General features: G+C 38.0%; 2 protein-coding genes across 2 annotated transcripts; both read right to left on the bottom strand.

The window, feature by feature from the left end:
- Window positions 1-9,044: 9,044 nt before the first annotated feature.
- LOC133321122 (neuropeptide SIFamide-like) lies at window positions 9,045-9,430 on the bottom strand. Its single transcript, XM_061530217.1, has 2 exons — window positions 9,206-9,430; window positions 9,045-9,144 (listed from the first exon to the last, which is right to left on the bottom strand). Exons 1-2 carry the CDS (start codon window positions 9,339-9,341, stop codon window positions 9,056-9,058), a joined length of 225 nt encoding a protein of 74 aa, XP_061386201.1. The 5' UTR covers window positions 9,342-9,430; the 3' UTR covers window positions 9,045-9,055.
- Window positions 9,431-9,795: 365 nt separating this feature from the next.
- LOC133321115 (uncharacterized) lies at window positions 9,796-14,585 on the bottom strand. The gene is made up of 2 exons (XM_061530211.1): window positions 13,786-14,585; window positions 9,796-10,390 (listed from the first exon to the last, which is right to left on the bottom strand). Exons 1-2 carry the CDS (start codon window positions 14,565-14,567, stop codon window positions 9,796-9,798), a joined length of 1,377 nt encoding a protein of 458 aa, XP_061386195.1. The 5' UTR covers window positions 14,568-14,585.
- Between the last annotated feature and the right edge of the window lie 3,539 nt (window positions 14,586-18,124).

Below are 18,124 nucleotides of genomic sequence, written 5' to 3'. Positions count from 1 at the left end.
ATGCATAGAATCATTTTCTGAGTTGATTTATGCATGTCCGTCTGTCTGCCCGTCCGTCTGTCCCTGTGTTCTTGTAAACAAATTACATATTGCATTTATGAGCCGATTTAGATAAAATTTGACACAGCTCTCTTATTTGGCCCAAGGACGAACCCAGTATTTGTCCGATTCAAACAAAATTTTGCACAGCGTACTGAATTAGGTCCAGATTGATGTCTGTGAAGTTTTGTTGAAAACGGTTCAGATTTAGATATAGCTCTCATATATAGTTTCGTCGGATTTTTTGTAAATGATGCATCAAGATCTCAATATTTGTCCGATTCAAACAAAATTTTGCACAATGTACTGAGTTAAGTCCATATTGATGTCTGTGAAGTTTTGTTAAAATCGGTTCAGATTTAGATATAGCTCCCATATATATTTTCGTCCCATTTTATGTAAATACACGAGATAAAATTGTGGACAGGGCACTGTGCTGCACCATACCAAGTGGTATGTTTGCTCAATTAGGTCCATATTTCTACATACTTCCACATACATGAACATCGTTTTTACTTGTTTATTCGGTTAACCTTATGATTAAACCTTGGTTTATTTCATTACTTCAGCAACATTGGTTTCTTTTTTAATGCATACTTTTAGGCGTTGCGCTTTAGGTATATTTACTTATTAGGGATGCCAAAATTTAGATTCTCATAAGGTGAAAGAAATACGTAATATGTTATTGTTTAATATAACAACGATAATAATAATGGTTCTTAAGCATAACCACAGTTGACGTCGAAGTGGGAATTATAGAACAAATATTTGTTTAACATTAGTGCATAGTAAATTATTTAAATTTAACTGACACCATAAAATATAAATTCTCACGAATATGTGGGAATAGTTTTTTTCTACTCATGTGTAGAAATGTGCATATAGAACGCAGAGCCAAACTTTAAAATTTAATAAAAACGGCTTGATATTAAGTGCAAAGGAGTTATACCCACTTATTGGGTATATGGATATTTGTGCATATGTTTGTAACAGGCAAAAGGAAACGAAATAGGCACGTGGTTCCTTTTAAGAATATGCATAGAATCACTTTCTGAGTCGATTTACGCATGTCCGTCTGTCCGTCCGTCCATGTATTTTTGTGAACAAAGTACAGGTCGCACTTATGATCCAATTTGGATGAAATTTGGCATAGGTCGCTTATTTGTCCCAAGGACGAACCCTATTGAAATTGGGAAAATCGGTTCAGATTTAGATATAGCTCCCATATATATATTTCCGTCCTATTTAATGTAAATGCTGCGCCAAAGTACCTATATATCTTCCGATTTGCACGAAATTTGGCACCGCGTAATGAATTAGGCCTGGAATGATGTGTGTTAAGTTTCCTGAAAATCGGTTCAGATTTAGATATAGCTCCCATATATATTTTCGCCCGATTTTTGGTAAATGGTGCACCAAAGTCTTTGACGAATTTTAGCATAGCGTACTGAATTGAGTCTAGAATGATGTGTGCAAAGTTTAGTGAAAATCCGGTTCAGATTTGGATATAGCTCCTTAGTTTCGCCCGATTTTATATAAATAGTGCACCAAAGTCCCTGCAAATCCTTTAATTTGCACGAATTTTGGCATAGTGTACTACATTAAGTCTAGAACAATGGGTGCAAAGTTTCGTGGAAATCGGTTCAGATTTAGATATAGCTCCCATATATATTTTCGTCCGGTTATATGTTAATAGTGCACCAAAGTCCCCATATATCTTTCGTTTTGGGATAGCGTACTAAATTGAGTCTAGAATGAAGTGTGCAAAGTTTCGTGAAAATCGATTTTAAGTAAACGGTGCACTAAAGATCCATAGCTAATCGGATTGACACAATGTACTGAAGTTAATATAAATTCATCTCTGATAAGTTTCCTTGAAATCGGTTTAGATATAGATATAGCATAGCTTCCATATATAATTTCGACTTTAGGAATATACCCAAAGTGGTGAAGGGTATCACATAGTCGACCCAGTCCGACTTTACTACTTTCCTACACTGGTTAAAAATATTGCATAGTTCTTTGACAAATGTTGTTACCAGTAGTGTTGGCGGGTTATTTGGGATGCCATTTGTATTTTGTTTTTGCAAAATCCATTCTAGGAGTAGTATTAGGTATTGTAAAGAAGGATTTATTTTCAAATGTGATTACTAGGGGTGTAGCACATATGTGACATTAAAGTGCATTTATAATTCTGAATCGAAAGTTACAATCCGTGAGACGCCCGTGGATTAAAGCCGAATGACTAATCTTGAAAGCCAGGCATCTCTTGTTAATTTCCTTTTCTCAACTTTGTAAATGACTATGACTTCTCAAGAAGTGTAAGAGGTGAAATTGACCGATAACTTCCCCAAAGACGTGGTAGAATGCTTTGAAACTTATGAGAATAAGCCGATGTTGAGGAAGAATGTTTAGAAAATACATTGAAGCACACTTTTTATAGCCTACACTACTATGTTGTCAGGGTATTATAGCTTTGTGCAGCCCCAAAAGTTTTTAACACCGCAAAATAGTGGTCCTAGACCCACCTTTAAGTATACCGATCGTCATATCTCGACTAGCTGAGTCGATCTAGACATGTGTGTCCATCCGTCCGTCCGTCTGTCCATTATAATTTGTAAACACGATACAGGGCACAGTTATGTGCCAATCTTTGCGAAATTTTGCATGTAGGATGGGTTCTGCCTAATGAAGACCCCTATTGTTTCTGCTAAAGATCGGTTAATATTTAGAGGATGAAATGGACCAAATACTAAATTTTTGTCGGTTTTTGTGGTCGCTCCAGAGTCCGCAATTATGGCCCGAACATCGTGAAATTTTACATGGAGAAGGGGATCGGGTCAAAGAATAAATATTGTTAAAATGTTTTGATAAAGATCGGTCAATATTTAGCGGGTCACATGGACCCTGACTTTTGTATGAAAAATGACAAAATTTGGATTCTATGGCGTATATATTTACTCCTAAAGGACATAGACCCGAGAAGTTTATAGTATATCCAAGAGGAGTGTCTGACCTTTAAATTGATACCAATTATATTATCTTATGTTCTTGGATGTGGGAGTTACACGTAAATATTTACGGGTGCTTACGTATTCAGATATTATTTAGTAACCCATTACCACACTAGAGGGCGGAAATATAATGCTGATCAATTCGAAATTTTCCATGGGGTTCCCGTTATGGTCAAAGACAGCGCTTCTAATTTTCGGTGATGATCAGATAATAATTTTGGGATGAAGTGTACCGAAAACTTAATTTTTTGCTATTTTTCGAATCGATCAGTTATTAGCCGATCATCACCATACAACCCACGATGAAGTCAATCTGGACAATTAATAAGAAGGACTGTACTGAATATTAGTAATATGAAAGATGTGCTGTTGACCTCTAATCGGGCAAGAGGGTTGCAAATGTCACGAAATATTTCCCAGGCTCGAAATAAACTTCCTTAGAAACTTAGAACTTCGTCGTAGTTGTGTAGTGTATCGTATGGTCGGCCCAGTCCGACTATACTGCTCCGCTCACTGGTTTTATTCTATATTTTGGTCATTGATGTACGAATAAAATCCTATACATTCCCCGAAAACTGCATCGCTTATTATACCTATTAACCACTGTTCTCATTCATAAGATGGAAATAGATTATGCATACAACCAAGATGTTATAAATGCAAGATCAAAGGCTCGTATCCAGGTTTTATCAAATAATTTGATTTGAATTGAAAATGAAGTTTCTCCAGTGTTAAATATACACCGATTCTTAGGAATCATTGAATGTGAGATACATCATTTGATTTTGAAGTATGGTAAGGGTCACAACGATCGGAAACCGTAGCACAATTGCGTTACAATTAAAAATTCAAATTGTAGGATGAAGAATATCATCGTCAGGCCTTGGAGTGTATACGGCGTACATATGGTTTCCTATGTGACAGCGATTGGAAATTGGAAAAAGTGACAAAACGTGGTGAGCGGATAAGTTGTATTTATCGCGAGGGATATGGAAAAATCTATAAACTAACAGTGGGTTATGAGTGTATTACGAAAAAAAAATCGAAAATAAAAAATACATTTTATTTTAAAATAGTGTAGTGTGAAATACCCGGCGAAAGCTTTGTGCTATGACATTTATCATAATGTGGAGAAGGTGCCCACCTGGAATCCTACAATGTTGGAATCCAAGGTTATTAAGGTAAGAACAAATTGTGTAAAATGTTGTTTTTATTTAAGAACATTAAAATCAATTTTAATTATTCCAGAAAATTAATTCCTACACCGAAATAGGTCGACAGGCCCTCTGCAGCGGTGCCGGTGGTCTTATTAAAAATCGGGATTTCATCAATTTATGTTGCTGGCGTCTTTTGGTAAATGGCGAAATTTGCGACAAAGAAAACAACGATGCATTGTATGAACCAATTGTATTTAGTGATGATATCCTCTCCGCCGAACAATGCTATCAGAAAAATGGCCGAATGTGGTTAAATGCCGCCGTCAGTGTTGAATGCGAAGATGCTCCACTCGTACCAAAATATGTTCGTGCTGAAAATCTTGTTTCAGGATTTGCTGCCTGTGAGGTGGAAGGTCATCCTGATATTTGTATATTTGAATGGATTTTATGTTTGGATCTGAAGGGTTATGTGCCACGCTACATTTTGGATAAGGTAGAAAATGGAGTGAGTTTGTGTTATTTTTGAAAATTAATTGGTTTTTGTAATTTTTTTTTAGTCTTACACAACATTTATGTCGGAATATATGAACCATTTCCACAGTCATATTGAGGAGTTACGACAAAATCATGCTAATAAGTAAAAAATTATTTAGAGGTTATGTTTTTTTAAATAAAGATCGATATGTGATACAACAATCCATGAGAGGATAAGCTGTTGACACACACGTTTTTTTTTTTGTAATAGGATTCGTCTTAGCTCTATAATACAATAAAATACAGTCGAAATCGTTTATAACGACGGTCGCTATAAGCGATGAGAAAAAAACCAACTATGAGAAAAAAACCTGACGTGAATGTGATAAGAAAACAATAGATAAGAAAAAAATGTCTGCCAGGCCGGCTTTTTGTACCCTTCGCATTCAAAAGTTTCTTAATAGATCGGGATTATTATTGGAAGGCGAAATATTAGGTATTTCCGCTGGAAAACTTCGAAGTAATATTTCAAAATATATTCTGCAAAACACCAAAATGCAAATTTTCAGTAATTTTAGCGTGAAAACACACTGTAGAGTCACTGGAATTAACATATGAGGATCATCATTTTGACCTCAGGCACATTTAAAGATAATGACTGAACCGAAAAGCTGCCCAAGTTATTTTAACAGAAGAAGAAAATATTTAATTTATCGAGTAATCCTTAATTAATAAATCTTTGGTCGCCAACGGGCAAACGAGTAGTAAATAGAGTTACAGAACAAGAATTTCAAACTGGAAGTATCTGTCTGGCATTCTACGCCCTCCAGTTGGCGTATAGATCGCGGCATTGGGTCTTGTATTGAAAGACTTATTTAAAATCTGCGGACACATTATTTACTATTGCGGGCAGGATAATGCCCCTAAATGCGCAGATCAAGGGACATATAAATCTTGAAAACAACTATCCAACATTTTCGAGCTTATATTCGACCGATGAACCCAGACAAAAATAAACATGTTTACTACACAAAACGTGGCCGCATATATCCCATTTGCAATACCATCCTGGTATACTAGCAACGTCTATGCAAAATTCCAGAGCTTACTTACTTATCTGGCTTGTGACGGAACGTTTGTTCCATAAGCCGAGCTTAAAAAAGTTTTCCAGGCGCATCGCTCTTATGCGCAGCTCATTAAATTTGAAATATCATGTTCCGAGATGTTGTCTTCCACTTGATCTTTCCATCGAAATCGAGGCTTTTGACTTTTGAGCTGGGGCATACTCATCCATTCTCACAACATGACCTAGCCAACGTAGCCGCTGCAGCTCAATACGTCTGACTATGTCGATGTCCGAGAATAGATGTAACAGCTCATGGTTCATTCGACGGCGATATTCACCTTTGACGCAATACGTCTGACTATGTCGATGTCCGAGAATAGATGTAACAGCTCATGGTTCATTCGACGGCGATATTCACCTTTGACGCATATCTGCAAAATTCCAGAGCTTACTTACTTATCTGGCTTGTGACAGAACGTTTGTTCCATAAGCCGAGCTTAAAAAAGTTTTTAAGGCGCGTCGCTCTTGTGCGCAGCTCATTAAATTTGGAATCTTTCCATCGAAATCGAGGCCTTTCCGTTCTGCGTGAACCATCAGCTGGCTCGTTTTTATGTGAGCTGGGGCATACTCATCCATTCTCACAACATGACCTAGCCAACGTAGCCGCTGCAGCTCAATACGTCTGACTATGTCGATGTGCGAGAATAGATGTAACAGCTCATGGTTCATTCGACGGCGATATTCATCGTTGACGCATATCTGCCCATAGATCTTCTGGAGATTTTTTTCAAATAAATTTTTCTCAAACAATCCAAGAGTTGTTTGATCTACTTGCCTTGAGCAAGTATCCATGCTTCAGATCCATATAATAGCACGGCTAATATCAGCGTCTTGTAGAGTGTGAGTTTGGTCTGGCGATCTGGCTTACTCAGATTATAGTAGCATCTGTTGGCCAACACTATCCTTCTCCGAATTTCAAAACTTATGTCATTAATTTTGTTAATGGCGGTACCGATGTATATAAAATCGTTTACTACCTACATTAAGACGGTGGCGTATTTTGGTTGCCACAAGGTAATGCTCCGATATTCGCTCCTTGGATCGATCGAACGTCTAAAATACTGGACGAATGCCTTCCGTCTATCACAACAGGATCAATTTGATTTGTCGTTGCTTGATCAGGACAAATCCAGGTGACCATGTGTATATTGAGATGCTTGAATCTGGTGCTGCTATATACCATGCTTTTTGCTGTCGGGAAGTCAATCAACCTCATGCTGTTGTCGGATGTTTCTTCATGCAGGATGAATTTTCCAACTGTGGGACCAAAAATATTTCCCTTCAGATTTTTGCATTAAAATCTCCTAGCAGAATTTTAATGTCATGGCTAGGACAGCGGTCATATGATGTTTCTAGGCGCTCATAAAATATGTTTTTGGTCTGTTTATCTTTGTATTCCGTCGGAGCATGGGCACAGATAAGACTGATGTAGAAGAACTTCGCTTTTATACGGATTATAGAAATTCGCTCATCTACTGGAGAGAATCTGGAGCCAATTTTCATGTCTCGTTTCATTGCAGCTATAATACAGGGCGTAATCGTCTGATTTACTTACGCCTGTCCCTTTCCATCGCATTTCCTATATAGGCAATGATATCGGCTGTGTACTTCTGAGTACATCCTCCAAAGCGATAACTGCGCCTGTTCTGTACAACGTGCGCACATTTCAAGTGCAGGTTCGCAGATTGTGGCCCTTTATACGTATCTGGAGGTAGTCCACATTAGGGGGGTGTGATTTTCTTTATCGTCGTTTCTTTGTCGGGGTTTCCGAGTGTTGGCAACAACCCATTTATACCCTCCAACATAGTATATTAATTTTGTCATTATGTTTCGAAATATTCATTTCCGACCCTATAAAGTATATATATTCTTTAGTCCTGATTTATATTAGGCGAGTTTACTTGCGGCAATTATTATCGTTCCCTTTTGAACATGAAATTAAGACTTATCAGGGAAAAATTCTTAGACGATCTAACCTTGTCCGTTGTCATCTGAAGGAATTGAGATAGTTCGCCAAAATTGCATAGAGGCGTCTTTTGTCTGCAGTCGATATTTTGGGGTTCTTGAGCGCGCTTTTCAACCGAATTCGCTGAAATTTGGTACTTTGGGTTCTTTTTGGGTACCAAATGTCTCCACTAAAAATTATAAATATCGGTACACTTTTTCTGTAGCCCCCATATAAGAGCACCCCTATGGCGGAGGGTATCCAAAATTTGGCCCGAACTTTTCACTTGTCTTTTTCACTTGTCATAGTTCTTATGGGTGAACTTGTGAACTATTTCAACGGATTGATGGAAGTAGCTACCGCATGTGACACCGCGGGGTGGTCAGTCCACAATTGAGATGAAAGATAAGCCTGGGTTTTGCCATGTTAAAGCCAATCACTCAAATTCTAGAGCTCTATCTTAAATATTGAGATCTCAATCATGGTTCGCTTGATCAATAAACGGGAAGAACAAGGTGTACAATCCAACGACCTACTTCAATTGAACGAATTACACAAGAGGACATTTAAAACTAAAAAACAGCAAGGGATGGGATAAAAATAAAATAGAATACTTCATTGACTACGAACGAATTAGGTAGTGATCTATGAACGATGTTGTTGGTGCCCGATTGGTCAATGATCTAAATAGTGAACTATGAATTAGATGAACTATAAGGATCGTTCTTTAAAATGAACTAAAATATACAACACAATCGCAAATGAAATATCGACGCCTCCGAACCATAGTATGCTAAGTCTGAAAAGTGAGTTTTTCAGTAGAAACTCTCAAAGTATGGAAGTTGCATATATCTTTCGGGCCATGCTAAGTACATTTTTGCTTATAACTTTGATTTGGATTGGCCGATGATTACCAAAATTTCAGAGAACATAAATTAAGGACCGTAGTATCTAAAAACGTAAAGAAATTTAAAACATGCTAAGTCGACTTAGCATACTATGGTTCGGAGGTGTCGATATGATGATTTAAAATTCGAAATGTTCTGAATTATATTTGCTGAAGATGTAGAAGTTCATTTATCCTAGATGAAGAAGTGAAAACAATTGGTTTCATATAATTTTTCCATTCGATTATTTTTAATATTTTATTATACACTTAATAATTACAAACTAATTTTTATATAGATAAATATATATATATTTTTGGAATACATTAAAGTTATTTTGTCGCATTGTTGGTCCATAACTCATGAAGGGAATTACACATTCGTCTAGTAGATCTCGATCTCGTCAATAGAAATTATTTACTTTCGGATTGGGGGAACCATGATTGGCAGGCTTCCATGGCAATTTCACACATGGCGGTCACTGCTTTGGCATTGTCATATTCTGGGGAAGAATCAACAAATTACTAATTTCAAAATGTAAAATATTTAATTGCTTTACTTACCAACTGAATTACGCTTGCCAAAAATGCTACCATTGAAGGGTGGTTTACGGTAGGCAGCCTCGCTGGGTTGCAACATGACAACGGCAACAATGAAGGCAATGACAATGAGAGCGAAAGAGAAACGGATGGCAAACATTTTGAGATTTTCTTTGGTGCAAGAGAACACGATTTTCTTGAGTTGTTGAACGTTGCTGATGAACTGATGCCAATCTGTGGTAAACCCTTAGCTTTTATAGTGAAAATTTGTCTACCAGCGGCATATGGAGGATATGAATAGGAAACTAAATATTAGAACATAAATCTCCAAGGACTGAAAGGCTAATAGAAAATTAATTGCTAATTATGGGACATAATAATGAAAAGAGAGAGATGTTATATTGAGTTATGTTCATGGCCAACTTTGCTGGTTTATTTTAATACTATTAATACTCTTTGATATTATTTGCAAAGTATATATGCTAAAAGGATATTAAAATCAAAATCTATATAACAAAACAATATTAAACATATTTTTGCAAATAAATATTCTACTACATTGTTGTCAGTCTTTGAGAGTTTCTGCAAAAAAAGTCCCTCCTTCCAATTTCCATTTACGATTTCATATCCCATTCCAAAATCTTAGAGAATTCCTTTTCTCCGAATTGCAACATCTTGGCCTGTTCCAAACAAATGTTTTGCCTTTTCAAATTATCAATCAAAAATAACTGCTTTTTATAGGCATTTAGCAGATCAGCTCTCTGTTTCTTTAAATTCTTAATTTGTTTATCTTTGTCGTCCAAATCTAGACGGACCTTTTCCTGTAATTCCTTTTCGGATTTTTTCATTTCACTCAACGAAGTTCGGGAATTTTCTAGATCTTCATTTGCCCGATAGAGTCGTTTCTCGAGGTTTTTATTATTTTGTGTTAGAATTTTAATTTCTCTCTTCGCAGTCTCCAAGTCTTTTTGCTGTTTCAGATATTCTTTGTTCTGATCCTTGTTATGCTGAGTGGTTTGTTCCAGCTGGGATTCCAATTTCGCCAATTGTTCTTTAAGTGCATTATTTTTTGTTGTGGCTTGATCGCGCTGCTTTTCCATAGCCTTAGCTTGTTCTAGGGCTTTTTCGAGAAGTTCCTTTTGTTTGCTTAGCTCTTCGGATAGGCGAGAGTGATCATCTTCCAGTATGGTCACCTTGGATTTAAGGAATCTGCCAAAAAAGTTCAAAATGTTAATTTGAAGAAATATACGAAGTACAAATATTGAATATAAGGAAAGAACTTAAAGGCGGACAATATTTTACTCTTCACCACTTTTGGTACGATTTTGTACATTGTGCTAAATTTTGCCGGAATCGTAGATATTTTAGATATTTTATGCACCGTATAGATACAATCGGCTTAGAATATATTTGGGAGCTATATAAAAAGCATGATAGATACCAAGCAACGCACTATGGGTAAAAAGTATGATTTTTTGGCATAAATTCAATTTTTTTTGTTTTCATATTTTGAAATGTAACTGATTTCCTTAATGTAGACATCCATATTAGAAAAAAAAACATTCAATATCAATGGGGGTGGCAACCCTTTTTTGCTGGCGAGCTTTAAAAGTCAGCAGTTTGAAAGTCACATTGTTTTGGTACAACTGGCGGTAAAAATCAGCTAAGTTCGAGTTTTGCGTTTTCGCTTCAAGAAGTACAAACCCGACATCATTATACCCTTCACCACACTGTGGTACAGGGTATTATGTCTTTGTGCATATGTTTGTAACAGGCAAAAATAATCGAGATAGACCCATGGTTCCTTTTGAGAATATGCATAGAATCACTTTCTGAGTCGATTTATGCATGTCCGTCCGTCTGTCCGTCCGTCCATGTATTTTTGTTAACAAAGTACAGGTCGCATTTATGATCCGATTTGGATGAAATTTGGCACAGGTCACTTAATTGGCCCAAGGACGAACCCTATTGAAATTGGAGAAAATCGGTCCACGTTTAGGCATAGCTCCCATATAAGGGTACCACCCAATTTTCGGTATTTTGGGGTTCTTGAGCGCGTTTTTCAACCGAATACGCTGAAATTTGGTACATTGGGTTCTTATTGGGTACTAAATGTCCCCACAAAAAATTATAAATATAGGTCCATTTTTTCGGGTAGCCCTTATATAAAGGTTCCCCCAGTTTTCGGTATTTTGGGGTTCTTGGGCTCGTTTTATAACTGAATTGTCTGAAATTTTGTACATACGGTTCTTATTGTGTACCAAATTATTCCACTAAAAATTATAAATATAGTTCCAGTTTTTCTGGTAGTCCCCATATAACGGTACTCCCAAATTTTTGGTATTTTGGGGGTTCTGATCGTATTTTTCGACCGAATTGACTTTAATTTTGTACATCGAGTTCTTATTAGGTAGCAAATATCTCCACTAAAAATAATAAATATAGGTCCACTTTTTCGGGTAGCCCCCATATAAGGGTACCCCCCAATTATCGGTATTTTGGGGTTCTTGAACGCGTTTTTCAACCAAATTCTTTGTAATTTGGTTTTTTGTAGTCGTATATGGTAACAAACCTCCCTCCTAAAAATTACTAATATTCGCCTCCTTTTAGGGGTGGTCCCCTTATAACCACCTTTTTATACCCTTCACCGCACTGTGGTACCGGGTATTGTGTCGTTGTGCATATGTATGTAACAGGCAAAAATAATCGAGATAGACCCATGGTTCCTTTTGTGAATATGCATAGAATCACTTTCTGAGTCGATATATGCATGTCCGTCCGTCCATGCCGTCCGATATGTGCCAACTATAGAGGAATAAGTCTCCATCCCATCGCATATAAAGTGCTATATGACATTATTGGACCATACCAATGTGGCTTTAGGTCTGAAAAATCCAACATAGACCAGATTTTCACACTGCACCAAATCATGGAAAAGACCCACGAAAAACACATCGACACATTCCACCTATTCGTCGACTATAAAGCCACATTCGACAGCCATATCCGTTTAGAGGTGTTTAAAGTCATGCCGGCGTTCTGCATTCCTACAAAATTAAGATCACCAGTTAAAGTCGGAAAGGACCTCTCGAAGCTTTTTAATACCGAACGAGGATTCAGACAAGGTGACAGTTTGTAGTGTGACCTTTTTAACATCCTGCTGGAAAAGGTCATACGAGATGCAAATGTGAACAGAAATGACACTCTGTACACCAAACTGCACATGTTACTCACTTACGTTAGCGAAATCGACGTAATGGATCGAACATTCCGAGCGGTAACAGCTTTAAACGAATTGAGAATGAGTCTGTCAAAGTGGGACTGGCAGTAAATGGCGAGAAGATCAAGCTGATGGTATAGACGCGCACGACTTCTAGTAGATTCGGACCACTTTAGGAACTTGAAAACTACAGCTTCGAGGTAGTGAACGATTTTATGCACCTCAGTACCGCCATAAACAAAACTAATAACATCAGTTTTGAAATTCGGAGAAGGATAGTGTTGACCAACAGATGCTACTATGGTCTACGTAAGCAGTTTAGAAGCAAGGCCAATTCCCGCCAGACCAAACTCACCCTCTACATGACGCTGATACTACCCGTGCTGTTATATGTATCTGAAGCATGCAAGCAGATGAGGCAGCTCTTGGTGATTGAAGAAAAATTCTCCGTAAAATCTATGGGCCGATCTGCGTTGTTAGTGAATATCGCCATCGAAGGAACCATGAATTTTACCAGCTATTCTCGGACATCAGCATTGTCAGACGTATCGACCTGCAGCGGCTACGTTGACTAGGTCATGTTGTGAGAATGGAAGAAGATGCCCCAGCTCTAAAAGCATATAAAATCTTACCAGCTGATGGTTCACGCAGAACGTGAAGACCACGAATCAGATGGAAAGATCAAGTGGATGACAAAATTACCAATATTGGTCCTCTTTTTACGAAAGCCCCTTCGGAATTTCGTTTTTTTGAGGAGTGTGGACTTGTTTTTCGACCGAATTGGTAGTAATTAGACATTTGGAATTCGCATTGGGTTTGAAATTCCACTACGAAAAAATCTCAATATTGGACCACATTCTTGTAAACTTTCTGGTATCTACCAAATTTTGGCATTTTTGGGAGTTTGGACTTTCAGCAGAATTCACTGTAATTTGGTATTTTGAATTTACATTACATTCTCTACGAAAAATTGGTCCACATTTAAGGATAGCCTCCATATAACCATACCTCCCGACTTTAGTTAATTTGAGGAGTAGGGGCACGATTTTAATCTCAACTGGCTGTAGTTCGTGATTTCGAATTATAATTTAATAGTAAATGTTCCCTTCAAAAATAATCAATGGTGGTCCACTTTTTACGATAGATCCTTATAACGGCATCTAAAGAAGAGTACAGCTCAGTGTCCGGCATTTTGTGGGTTTAACCTCAAGGGGTCAAAACTTCCTACCGAAAAATTTACAATGTTATAGACACCATATATATAAAAGTCCCGAGCGAATACAACATATATTTTAAATATCTACCTCATGGTGGAGGGTATAAAAAGTTCGGCCCCGCCAAACTTAACTACGTTTTCACTTGTTAATCAATATTCGGAACTTACTTGATCAATCCATCGGTGCTTACGTTCTTTTTCGAACCAATTGTCATATTACTAGCTTGAGAATGACGACCATTTGATATGGAATCCTCTGGTGCAATTGATGAAACGCTACCATTCAAATGGGGCGAATCTTCCGAAGATGTCTGATTTCTTATTGCAGAACATTCATCCTTTAACAACACCTCCAATGAGGGACTTTTAACAAATTTCGGATTACGATACTTGATGGTAAATGTGGAGGTATTTGTGGGTGGCGCCCGACTGAAACGATTTTGATTGGGAGCACGAAAGGTTTCATTACCCCTAGCGGCAGTAGAAATATTAGAGGTTGGTGGTGGATTTTTTCGCATATTAGCTGCATATGTTCTTATGACACTGGAATTGTGGGCCATAGTGGATGAAATCACGGTGGGAGGTGGTGTTGGTGTGGGTGCAGTAACTGTTATCCTTGGTGATTGATTGGGTTCATTGCCGGTTTGACGGTTACCCTGACGATAGGTATCTCTACCCATTGTCATGCTAAAACGTCCCATTGGATTTTGAGAAATTTGCTGATTGTTTCCTACATCACTGGTTGGACCATCACCCGAACCACGTTTCCTCAAAAAAGTACTTTGACCCTTGGCCTTTTGATAGGTATGAAAACGGGAATGATTTGATTTTTCCGAATTTATTCGCTGCCCCGTTGCATTTGTTTGATGCTCCATGGCATTTGATGCCATAAAATTTAATTGTTCATTTAATTTTAGAAATTCTTTTTCTTTCGATAAAAGTTCAGCCATTTTAAAGAATTTTATAAATTTTTGAGATTTTTTTCAAATAAAACTAAAACTATTTTGCAATAATTTAAATTAACACAAAATTTATTGAATACACACACAAATATTGAAATTGAATTTGAAATTTGATTTGTTCAGTCTTTTGATTGACAATTTAACCCTTGGTTGTGTGACGGACGACAATTTCCCCCAGTTGTTATTTGATTTAAATTCTCCAAGGAACTGAAGTTGTTGTTATTTCCGCTATAAATAGAAACCGTCAAACAGTGCGACAGGAATGTAAGGAATTCCCTGTTACCCTTGACGATTTTATCAACGGTTTATTTATTGTTTGGTATTTTACCGGGCCATGAACTGCATAGGAGGGGTGGAGGTTATATTTTATGTGGGAGTGCAACATAACAATGCTTCTGGCATTAATGCGGTTGGTGTGGTCTTATGAAAAAGATTTCACCGCGTTCTGTAGGGTAGATCTGGTAGTTTCAAGTGTGACTATTTGATTTTCTGTGAATATGTTTTTTAAGAGATTCTTGGGGGTATATGTCTGTCTTCGGAGCCGTAGTAATCGTAAGTGATTCAGTATGTTTATGGGAGTTCGAAAGGAGGTATTTTGTCTATTGAATACAACAAAATCCGAAAGTAAATATTCTGTACACGGTTGGCCGACTGAACAACAGAGGTTCTTATGTCTACAGAAGACCACAATATGGCGATCCATCGAAGGTCAATGATAGGTCGTCTGCTTACATATAGTCGAGAGGGATCTTTCTGTCCATAAATCACCGATATATGGTCTTTTATTAAGGCTGTCCTATGTTTACAGTACAGGCAGAAGACTTCAGTCAATGAGCGTTTTTGTCTGCAGAAGACCACTTGGAGGTCTTTTGTCTATAGGACACAAGATGTGCCGCGAGTTCACACATAAGAACTATCAAAAATGGGTTGAGGCGTCGGGTTAGTTGCCCACACTCGTAAAAAACCAAATCTATGAATAAGCAACGAAAAAGAAAACCAAACAACACTCACCAACCCCCTCCCCCCATGGTTGACGACCCTCGCAAACATATAAAGGACCACGATCTGCGAATCTTCACTTTGAATGTGTGCACGTTGTACAGAACAGGCGCAGTTTTCGCCTTGGCGGATGTACTCAGGAAGTGCAAAGCCGATATTATTGCCTTACAGAAAATGCGATGGAAAGGGACCGGCGTAAGTAAATCAGATGATTACTCCCTGTATTATAGCTGCCATGCAACGAGACATGAATTTGGCTGCGGATTTATGGTTAATAGGAGAATAAAAGACCTCATCTCCAGATTCACTCCAATAGATGAGCGAATTGCTATAATCCGTATAAAAGCGAAGTTCTTCTACATCAGTCTTATTTACGCCCATGCTCCGACGGAAGACAAAGATGAACAGACAAAGACATTTTTTACGAGCGCCTACAAACTGCATATGACCGCTGCCCTGGCCATGACATTAATGTTCTGCAAAAATCGAAAGGGAAAATATATTTGACCCCACAGTCGGAAAATACAGAAATATCCGACAACGGCTGGTCGCTGGTCTGGAGCATATACTAGCTGATTAGTACAATTTTTCTAGAGGAATGCATGATCAATGATTGGAACCTCCGCATCCTGTGTCCCGTGCACAAAAGAGACGACAAGGCGATATGTGCCAATTCCAATCCCATTGCATATAAAGTGCTATCCAGCGTGCTGTTAGAACGACTAAAGCCAATGGTCGATGACATTATTGGGCAATGCCAATGCGTTTTCAGGACTGGCAAATCCACCATAGACCAGATTTTCCACCATAGACCAGATTTTCACTCTTATGGAAAAGACCCATGAAAAACACATCGACACATTTCACATATTCGTCGATTATAAAGCCGCATTCGACAGCCCTATATGTTCAGAGGTTTTTAAAGCCATGTCTTCGTTCGCCATTCCTTTAAAATGAATACAGCTATGCAGGATAACTTTAATGGCCACAAGGTCAGCAGTTAAAGCCGGAAAGAATCTCTCGGAGCCGTTCAGTATCGAACGAGGATTCAGACAAGGTGACAGTTTGTCGTGTAACCTTGGTCATACGAAATGCAAATTTGGACAGAATTGACACTCAATACATCAAGCAGAATATGTTACTCGCCTATGATGATGACATCGACATAATGGGTCGAATATTGCGAGCGGTAACAGCCACCATTAAGGGGACCCCCCATTCTCGGGGTCAAAAATTTTGTTGATATAATTCGAATCTACACTAATTAAAGAATGTCCCTACAAAATTTCAAATGAAAATCTCAAGAAGTCTTGAAGATATAGCCGATTTATTGTGTCAGCATCAAGTGACGGCTGAAGGGCTTCTCAAACTTTAAACGCGTTTTTCTCCAAACATTTTTTTTGCGAATCGACTTCAAATTTTTCACGTTTCTCTGTGAGTGTGTAGCTATCGTATGAACTAGGATAAAGCCAATCGGTGAAGATCTTCCTTATTTTTTGACTTGGGTTTTGGTAAAGAATCGGCGATTTTCCAAAAATATTTTTTCAAAAATCCACCATTTTTTTAATTTTAGAGCGGAGTCAATAATCCTAGTTCATACGAGAGCCAGACATGTACTCTTTCTAACACCGTTGGAATTTTCGGATTCCGATGTTCCGATGTTCTTTAATTACAAAAAACAACAACATAACAATAACAAAATTTGTTTCTAAATTATTTTTTCTCTCTTTTAAAACTTCAATTATATACATACATATGTGTAAAGTTACAAACCTTAACAAGCATTGGTATTGATTTACCAGCCCATTGAAAATCTTGAAAAATTAAAATCGAGAATGGGTACTTGCGCAAGCAGATGCGGCAGCTCTTGGAGTGTTTGAGAGAAAAATTATCCGAAAGATTTATGGGCCGATCTGCCTCGACGGTGAATATCGCCGTCGAATGAACCATGAGCTGTACAATCTATTCTCGGACTTCGACATGGTCAGACGTATCGAGCTGCAGCAACCACGATAGCTAGGCCATGTTGTGAGAATGGATGAAGATGCTCCAGCTCAAAAGGTATATAAAAGCGAGCCAAGTGGTGGTTCACGCAGAAAGGGATGGCCACAAATAAGATGGAAAGATCAAATGGAAGAAAACATAGCCAAACATGGTCTTTCAAATTGGAAAAACTGCGCACAAGACCGACGCGCCTGAAAATCTTTTTTATGCTCGTCCGAAAGATCTATGGGCCGATCTGCGTCGACGGTGAATATCGCCGTCGAATGAACCATGAGCTGTACCATCTATTCTCGAACTTCGACATGGTCAGACGTATTGAGCTCCAGCGACCTCGTTGGCTAGGACATGTTGTGAGAATGGATGAAGATGCTCCTGCTCAAAAGGTATATAAAACCGAGTTAAGTGATGGTTCATGCATAAAGGGAAGGCGAATTAGATGGAAAGATCAAATGAAAGAAAACATTGCTAAACATGGCCTTTCAAATTGGAAGAACTGCGCAAAAGACTGACGCGCGTGAAGATCTTTTTATACCCTTCACCAT

The sequence above is a fragment of the Musca vetustissima genome, unplaced genomic scaffold, assembly GCF_032173495.1.
Source record: "Musca vetustissima isolate MV318-11 ecotype Yass unplaced genomic scaffold, APGP_CSIRO_Mvet_v1 utg19342, whole genome shotgun sequence".
In the NCBI taxonomy this organism is placed as follows: Eukaryota; Metazoa; Arthropoda; class Insecta; order Diptera; family Muscidae; genus Musca; species Musca vetustissima.
This window is presented reverse-complemented; position numbering and strand designations above follow the sequence as displayed.

Excerpts from the sequence above, each read along its gene's own strand:
- LOC133321122 (XM_061530217.1), bottom strand. The coding sequence starts at position 9,341 with ATGTTTGCCATCCGTTTCTCTTTCGCTCTCATTGTCATTGCCTTCATT. Across the intron at positions 9,145-9,205 it reads TGGCAAGCGTAATTCAGTTG|AATATGACAATGCCAAAGCA; the intron begins GTAAGTAAAGCA and ends ATTCTTCCCCAG.
- LOC133321115 (XM_061530211.1), bottom strand. The coding sequence starts at position 14,567 with ATGGCTGAACTTTTATCGAAAGAAAAAGAATTTCTAAAATTAAATGAA. Across the intron at positions 10,391-13,785 it reads AGCACCGATGGATTGATCAA|ATTCCTTAAATCCAAGGTGA; the intron begins GTAAGTTCCGAA and ends CTTTTTTGGCAG.